Here is a 10,000-nt window from a genome sequence, read left to right on the forward strand (position 1 = left end):
ATACTACACAACAACACTATACTACACAACACTATACTACACAACACTATACTACACATCAACACTATACTACACAACACTATACTACACAACACTATACTACACAACAACACTATACTACACAACAACACTATACTACACAACACTATACTACACAACAACACTATACTACACAACACTATACTACACAGCAACACTATACTACACAACACTATACTACACAACACTATACTACACAGCAACACTATACTACACAACACTATACTACACAACACTATACTACACATCAACACTATACTACACAACACTATACTACACATCAACACTATACTACACAACCACACTATACTACACAACAACACTATACTACACAGCACTATACTACACAACAACACTATACTACACATCAACACTTTACTACACAGCAACACTATACTACACAACACTATACTACACAACACTATACTACACAACAACACTATACTACACAACAACACTATACTACACAACACAATACTACACAACACTATACTACACAGCAACACTATACTACACATCAACACTATACTACACGACAACACTATACTACACAACAACACTATACTACACATCAACACTATACTACACATCAACACTATACTACACAACACTATACTACACAACACTATACTACACAACACTATACTACACAGCAACACTATACTACACAACACTATACTACACAACAACACTATACTACATAACAACACTATACTACGCAACACTATACTACACAACAACACTATACTACACAACACTATACTACACAGCACTATACTACACAACACTATACTACACAGCACTATACTACACAACACTATACTACACAACACTATAATACACAGCACTATACTACACATCAACACTATACTACACAACAACACTATACTACACGTCAACACTATACTACACAACAACACTATACTACACAACAACACTATACTACACAACACTATACTACACAGCACTATACTACACATCAACACTATACTACACAACACTATACTACACAGCAACACTATACTACACAACAACACTATACTACACAACAACACTATACTACAGAACACTATACTACACACCAACACTATACTACACAACAACACAATACTACACTTCAACACTATACTACACAACACTATACTACACGTCAACACTATACTACACAACACTATACTACACAACACTATACTACACATCAACACTATACTACACATCAACACTATACTACACAACCCTATACTACACAACACTATACTACACGTCAACACTATACTACACAACAACACTATACTACACAACACTATACTACACAACACTATACTACACAGCAACACTATACTACACACCACTATACTACACATCAACACTATACTACACAACACTATACTACACAACACTATACTACACAACACTATACTACACAACAACACTATACTACACATCAACACTATACTACACAACACTATACTACACAACAACACTATACTACACATCAACACTATACTACACAGCAACACTATACTACACAACACTTTACTACACAACACTATACTACACAACACTATACTACACATCAACACTATACTACACAACAACACTATACTACACAGAAACACTATACTACACAACAACACTATACTACACATCAACACTATACTACACATCAACACTATACTACACATCAACACTATACTACACAACACTATACTACACAACAATATACTACACAACAACACTATACTACACTTCAACACTATACTACACAACACTATACTACACAACAACACTATACTACACATCAACACTCTACTACACAGCAACACTATACTACACATCAACACTATACTACACAACAGCACTATACTACACATCAACACTATACTACACAACAACACTATACTACACAACAACACTATACTACACAACAACACTATACTACACAACAACACTATACTACACATCAACACTATACTACACAACACTATACTACACAACAACACTATACTACACAACAACACTATACTACACATCAACACTATACTACACAACACTATACTACACAACACTATACTACACAACAACACTATACTACACAACAACACTATACTACACAACACTATACTACACAACACTATACTACACAACAACACTATACTACACATCAACACTATACTACACAGCAACACTATACTACACAACACTATACTACACAACACTATACTACACAACAACACTATACTACACAACAACACTATACTACACATCAACACTATACTACACAACAACACTATACTACACAACACTATACTACACAACACTATACTACACAACACTATACTACACAACAACACTATACTACACATCAACACTATACTACACATCAACACTATACTACACAACAACACTATACTACACAACACTATACTACACAGCAACACTATACTACACAACACTATACTACACAACACTATACTACACAACACTATACTACACAACAACACTATACTACACAACACTATACTACACAGCAACACTATACTACACATCAACACTATACTACACAACACTATACTACACAACACTATACTACACAGCAACACTATACTACACAACAACACTATACTACACATCAACACTATACTACACAACACTATACTACACGACACTATACTACACATCAACACTATACTACACAACACTATACTACACATGGCTCTTCTGCTAAATTCTAATTGGACTGTGGGCCTTACAGTGCAGAACATGCAAGCTAGCGTCTCCTGAGCACGGTACAGAGTGTGAGGTTGATCTGTGAAGCGTCTCCTGAGCACGGTACATAGTGTGAGGTTGATCTGTGAAGCTAGCGTCTCCCGAGCACGGTACAGAGTGTGAGGTTGATCTGTGAAGCTAGCGTCTCCTGAGCACGGTACATAGTGTGAGGTTGATCTGTGAAGCTAGCATCTCCTGAGCACGGTACAGAGTGTGAGGTTGATCTGTGAAGCTAGCATCTCCTGAGCACGGTACAGAGTGTGAGGTTGATCTGTGAAGCTAGCGTCTCCTGAGTACGGTACATAGTGTGAGGTTGATCTGTGAAGCTAGCATCTCCTGAGCACGGTACAGAGTGTGAGGTTGATCTGTGAAGCTAGCGTCTCCTGAGCACGGTACAGAGTGTGAGGTTGATCTGTGAAGCTAGCGTCTCCTGAGCACGGTATAGAGTGTGAGGTTGATCTGTGAAGCTAGCGTCTCCTGAGCACGGTACAGAGTGTGAGGTTGATCTGTGAAGCTAGCGTCTCCTGAGCACGGTACAGAGTGTGAGGTTGATCTGTGAAGCTAGCGTCTCCTGAGCACGGTACAGAGTGTGAGGTTGATCTGTGACGCTAGCGTCTCCTGAGCACGGTACAGAGTGTGAGGTTGATCTGGGAAGCTAGCGTCTCCTGAGCACGGTACAGAGTGTGAGGTTGATCTGTGAAGCTAGCGTCTCACTAACTCCTCGGTCTGTATGAAGCAGCCAGCCTGCTCCCCTGTCTGTTTGCCTGTGTGGGGTGAACATTAAGACAGTGAGGGGGTCCCAGCCTGTCTGTCTGCCTGTGTGGGGTGAACATTAAGACAGTGAGGGGGGTCCCAGCCTGCCTGTCTGTCTGCGTGCGGTGAGCGTTGAGAGAGTGGGGGGTCCTAGCCTGCCTGCCTGTCTGTCTGCGTGCGGTGAGCGTTGAGAGAGTGGGGGTCCTAGCCTGCCTGTCTGCCTGTCTGTCTGCGTGCGGTGAGCGTTGAGAGAGTGGGGGTCCTAGCCTGCCTGTCTGTCTGCGTGCGGTGAGCGTTGAGAGAGTGGGGGTCCTAGCCTGCCTGCCTGTCTGTCTGCGTGCGGTGAGCGTTGAGAGAGTGGGGGGTCCTAGCCTGCCTGTCTGTCTGCGTGCGGTGAGCGTTGAGAGAGTGGGGGTCCTAGCCTGCCTGTCTGTCTGCGTGCGGTGAGCGTTGAGAGAGTGGGGGTCCTAGCCTGTCTGTCTGTCTGCGTGCGGTGAGCGTTGAGAGAGTGGGGGGTCCTAGCCTGCCTGTCTGTCTGCGTGCGGTGAGCGTTGAGAGAGTGGGGGGTCCTAGCCTGCCTGTCTGTCTGCGTGCGGTGAGCGTTGAGAGAGTGGGGGTCCTAGCCTGCCTGTCTGTCTGCGTGCGGTGAGCGTTGAGAGTGGGGGGTCCTAGCCTGCCTGTCTGTCTGCGTGCGGTGAGCGTTGAGAGAGTGGGGGTCCTAGCCTGCCTGTCTGTCTGCGTGCGGTGAGCGTTGAGAGAGTGGGGGTCCTAGCCTGTCTGTCTGTCTGCGTGCGGTGAGCGTTGAGAGAGTGGGGGTCCTAGCCTTGAAGAGACTGACCTTACTTCCCGAGTCCTTGGGTCCACATTCTCCCTTATCGTACCACCATTTGTTTTTCATCTTGTCTAAGACTCCTGATTCACTCAGTTTCAACACGGCAAGATTAACGGGCGTTCTTCAGAGGGGGGGGGGGGGGAGGGGGTTGGGGAAATAACATAAATAACATCATAGGACATGTTATTTTATGTTATTCAGTCATTAAGAGCCCAAAAAGAGCACTTAGTGCTCACACACAAAGTGACGGAGCCGAGGGGCCCCACCCACGTACATGTCTCTATGCTCATTGGTCGGTGGGGGGGGCGGGGGGCGGAGCTACAGACATATATAGCGACGTGGGGCCCCGGGCTACATCACTTTCTGGAACGGGGACATACTGCCGGGGTCTATCTCTGAACAAGCACCAGGGGCCGTTACTGTCAGCCCAAAACTATTAGCAGCTATTGGTCCTCTCAACAGAATCAATAGTAATAGTAAACAGCAGAGGGGTATAAAAGGGTGGTATCTGGGGGGAGGAGTCTCAGATCAGGTGACTTTTTAAGGTAAAAAAAAAAAATTGTCTGTTGAATAAATATAGAGCGTCCTCAACTCTAATCAGACCCTCTCTACAGAGAGCCGTTCTCCGTGGGGCTAATATTTTTGGTCCGACAGTACCGGGTTCCCCTCTCCTTTGAGAACGTGGTCCCCCCTCCCCACCCACCCCCCACCCCCCCCTCCAGTTTGTGGGCGTCGCCGCCGGCAGATGCCCCCGTTACCACGGCAACAGTGTTACCCTCCCACACTCGGTGACGCGGCGGCTAACCTTCTCGCCACCGCCGCCGCTGCCGCACTCGCCCTTGTCGTACCACCACTTGTTTTTGAGTTTGTCCAACAGGCCCTGCTCATTCAGTTTTAACACTGCCAGGTTAACTGCGCTTCTTGAAAACGATAAAACATATTTGGTCAGAGGGTGAGTATGCATCCAATTGGGGGGGGAGAGGGGGGTAATTATAAGATTATAAGGGTGGAAAATTAGTATTAATGATACCTTGGAACAACCCGCCCCACCAACCAGCCACCCCCCCGCCCACACCCACACACACCCGCACACACTGCAGGGGACTGAACACACAGCAGGACAAAGCTGCACTCATCACTGGGACCTTAGACTGAGCCTGGGGTCCAGAGGCGTCTATTGGACTCCATCCTGCCTCCATACTGACTCCAGGTCAGTCAGTATAAAGGGATAGAATAGAACCCTCCCTGGTTACATAGCATGAATGGAAGGGATTTTGTTAAAAAGCGGATAGAGTCAGGTCGCTTTTGTCCAAATCGTAACTTCGTCATTTTAAAAGTAGACAGACATGTTATAATAACTGCCCGCATCGAGAAAGATTTGTCCGTGTGCGTTCCGTCCCCTTCAAGTCCAATTTGCGATGATATCAAAGTCCACGACAACATCACCACTGACATGGTCACGGATGTAACACAGAGCAACGGCACTAGGACAAGGTAAACACTGATGAGGAGAGAAAGAGAAGACAGCGTTAAAGTTGAGTGTATCTAGTCATAATCACAACGCCGCGGGAACTCGCAGTCCTGTGTGACAGCCTGAGACACTCGGCGCCCGGGATGGGTTCCCATGGTGATCAGGAGAAGTGACTGACAGAAGACGGTAAACCCAGATAAGAAGATGGCCGCCGGCGCTGAGGATTACCGGGATCTGTCAGTTACTCTTCCTGGCGAAGGCAGGGGGAAATCCAACGGCAGGCGTTTCCTAAACCCCGTTTTACTTGGGGGGAAGTCGCTAGCGGTGAAATTTACAGACAGGATGTAAGGGTGCATTTGATTTGTGTGCAGAGTTTTCTGTCGCTAAGTTGAAAGACTAGGTGATTTTATTTCTTCTTCCTAGTCTGTTTAAATGTATGTGCTAGTCTAAGCTGGCTCTAGAGAATCGTAGCCACACTGCCTATATCAAAGCAATCATTTATCAGTCTTCTGGCGTGCATGCACACACACACACACATGCACACACACGCACGCACGGATGCACACACACACACACACACACACACACACACACACACACACACACACACACACACACACACACACACACACACACACACTCAATCTAGCCTCCATTACATTTTACAGTTCCTTTCTCTATGACCTTCCAGCTGGTTTGGCTTGTGAGAAATGATAGTTGATACTTTGGGTGAGGTGAAAGCACAACTCCCCATGGCGATGCTCTTGTGTTTATTGGTCTGTAAATTCCACGGCGTGTTGAGAGCAGCAATAGAGCCTGGCTGGATCACACAGGACTGAGTGTTCAGACGGCCATCAGTCTCTTCATATATGGTGTTAATCACACCAACGTCACTATATCAGTGGACCATATATAAAAACCTATCAGCAGTTTATTATGAAAATCATTGGAACAAGGAGCTGCATTTCCAGTCAATCAAGTGCGTTTATGCTTTCAAACATGCTAAGCCATCTCCTTTGCACATCGACACGAGCAGAAACATTTACCTGGCATGAAGAGCTGCAACAACAAAGAATGTTAAACATGACTGAATGCATGCAGACGCTCACACACACATGTAGAAACGTCAATACTCCTGCCTTCACCAGAAAACATGTAAAGAAAATCAAGCCATAAAGAGGAACTTAAAAAGAGAAAGAAAGTGGGAGAGTAAGAAGTAGGAGAGAAGAAGAAGAGAGGAAGAGAAGATGAAGAAGAAGAAGTAGAAGAAGGAGAAGAAGAAGGAGAAGAAGAAGAAGAGGAAGAAGTAGAAGAAGAAGAAGAAGAAGAAGGAGAAGAAGAAAAGAGGTACAGGAGAAGAAAAAGAAAAGAGAAGAAGAGAAGACAGAAAAAGAAGAGAAGAGAAGGAGAAGATGATGAAGGAAAAGAAAAGAGAAGAAGACAAAAAAAGAAGAAGGAGGAGAAGAGGAGGAAGGTTAAGAAGGAGAAGACGAAGAAGAAGGATGAGAAGCAGGACGAGAAGAAGAAAAGGAAGAAGGAGGAGAAGAAGAAGAAGGAGAAGAAGGAGAAGAAGAAGAAGAAGAAGAAGAAGACGAAGAAGAAGAAGGAGAAGAAGACGAAGAAGAAGAAGAAGAAGGAGAAGAAGGAGAAGGAGAAGAAGAAGAAGAAGAAGGAGAAGAAGGAGAAGAAGAAGAAGAAGAAGAAGAAGAAGGCACGCCAGGGAAGGTGGAATACCATAACAACACGTATGGGCATATTGTTATGTTACTCCACCCACCTTAACTGTGAGCCCTTGGGGGTGGCCACGCCGTAGCCCTTGGAGTCCAGGTTCCCGCCGACCTTCATGGTGTCGCAGGGCTTCCTCTGCTCCGTGTACTCGTTCATGGTGGACTCCAGCAGGAAGGCGTACTTCCCTTTGGACTTGCGCACGCGCGCCACGCCCTCGGCGGTGGTCTTGGTGAAGACGGTGGGCTCGGCCGACTTCATGTAACCCCACATCTTCTCGTAGACGGCGATCTTTGACCTCTGGATGGAGGAGGAGGGGGAGAGGGAGGAGGAGGGAGTAGAGAGCAAATCCGTGCACAGACAGATAGACAGGACAGGGGGGTATGTTTAGTGGGAAGGGCCACGACAGTCAGTGTGACAGCTGATTGGGTGATGTGATTTGTCCATTAGTTTTAATATTAGCTACATGTGTGTGCTAGTGTCCACAGCTCACAGTGTGTGTGTGTTTGTGTGTGTGTGTGTGTGTGTGTGCTAGTGTTTAAAACTCAGAGTTTGTGTGCTAGTGTTTAAAACTCAGAGTTTGTGTGCTAGTGTCTACAGCTCAGAGTGTGTGTGCTACAGCTCAGAGTGTGTGTGCTACAGCTCAGAGTGTGTGTGCTAGTGTCCACAGCGCAGTGTGTGTGCTAGTGTCTACAGCTCAGAGTGTGTGTGCTACAGCTCAGAGTGTGTGTGCTAGTGTCTACAGCTCAGAGTGTGTGTGCTACAGCTCAGAGTGTGTGTGCAAGTGTCTACAGCTCAGAGTGTGTGTGCTAGTGTCTACAGCTCAGAGTGTGTGTGCTAGTGTCCACAGCTGAGAGTGTGTGTGCTAGTGTCTACAGCTCAGAGTGTGTGTGCTACAGCTGAGAGTGTGTGTGCAAGTGTCTACAGCTCAGAGTGTGTGTGCTAGTGTCTACAGCTCAGAGTGTGTGTGCTAGTGTCTACATTAACATGTGTGTGTGTGTGTGTGTGTGTCTCGGTCACGTCCTCACCCTGAAGAATTCCTTGGTGGAACCCGAGTCCAGTGTGCCGTAGGCGATGTCCGTCTGCTTGGCCAGGTCTTCGGCGCTCTCGATGGGCGACACCATCCTCTCCACCGTGAGGAAGGCCGCCAGGTTAGCCGTGTAGGACGAGATGATGATGAGGGTGAAGAACCACCACACCCCCCCTACGATGCGCCCCGACAGGGACCTGGGAGAGAGGGGAGGGAGAGAGGCGGAGGACGACGGGATTGGAGAGAAAAGGAGGAGGGGGGGGAGGCAGGGGGGGGGGTAGCGGAGGAGAGAAAACGCTCAGTCAGGAACAAACATCACCGCGACGGTGTAGACACTGACCATCTGCATGGCTAATTAGTGAATGAATCCCACACACCAGAACAGCCACGGGGGGTGGGGAGGGGGGGGGGGGGGCGGACCGCTATACAAACAAACCACCACAGGGGGGCGCTCCGACAACACTCTCCGCCTCACCGCCGTCCTTCCGGACGGTGTTTACCCAGGATTCCTCAGGGCAAAGTAGCTCATTAAAAACAAATGTGCCTGTGTCGACCGCTCTGTTATAAAGGAAAAAGGCACTGCACCCCCCCCCCCCCCCACACACACACACACACACTCCTTCACTCGCTCTCTCCGCTGTTTTGTTGCCAAGGTGAAGAGAGCTGGAAGTCCTCATGAAAAGGGGAGAGAGAGAGAGAGAGGGAGAGAGAGAGAGAGAGAGAGAGAGAGAGAGTGAGAGGGAGAGAGGGGGAGAGAGAGCTCTGTTCTCTCCGTGGTTGTCGGCTCAAGGGAGACAGATAGCTCCATAGTCGGGAGCAGGTAGGAGGTCGTGAGGAGAATCTTAAACAAAATGGCGCATGGGAGAGAACAAACAAGGTCCTCCCCCCGGCGCGGTTCAAACAGAGGAGGGCGCGGGCCCTCGCAGACAGCTATCTGCCTCTCACACAGAGGACCGGGGAAGAGCAGGAACAACAGACAAGGGAGGGGGGTAGAGAGGGAGAGAGAGAGAGAGAGAGAGAGAGAGAGAGAGAGGTGCCAACATTTAATTCCTCTCTGTTGTGGCTCCATGTAATCTTGCACCCCAAACCACAAAATGAAAGACTTCCTCCCCTCTGGTCTTCACGCTGTGTGTGTGTGCGTGTGTGTGTGTGTGCGTGTGTGTGCGTGTGCGTAAGTGCGTGTGTGTCACCAACTAGGGTGTTGTAACTATGCAGTCGGTGTGAAGGAAAGAGCTCTGAGGAAACGAACGCTGCAGCCAGGCTGGTTCAGCGCAGCGCAGACACTGTAGCTACTGTACGCTGTACTGTACAATAGATGGCCTTGCCTGTTAGAAATGGATTTGAATGCTAATGACCTCTGTTTCTCTTTCGTCGAGTCCCC

The 10,000-nt window shown here is 47.2% G+C and overlaps 1 protein-coding gene across 1 annotated transcript in view; it reads right to left on the reverse strand.

The window, feature by feature from the left end:
• Positions 1 to 10,000, reverse strand: part of gria4b (glutamate receptor, ionotropic, AMPA 4b) — a gene marked incomplete at both ends in the record, with an annotated part of 127,557 nt that overhangs the window by 6,668 nt on the left and 110,889 nt on the right. The window contains 3 exons of the mRNA XM_084447309.1: positions 5,199 to 5,313; positions 7,642 to 7,889; positions 8,618 to 8,816. Coding sequence (XP_084303435.1) covers positions 5,199 to 5,313; positions 7,642 to 7,889; positions 8,618 to 8,816 — 562 coding nt within the window. The remainder of the gene's footprint in view (positions 1 to 5,198; positions 5,314 to 7,641; positions 7,890 to 8,617; positions 8,817 to 10,000) is intronic.

This window comes from Borostomias antarcticus (assembly GCF_949987555.1).
Source record: "Borostomias antarcticus genome assembly, chromosome: 1".
NCBI lineage: Eukaryota > Metazoa > Chordata > Actinopteri > Stomiiformes > Stomiidae > Borostomias > Borostomias antarcticus.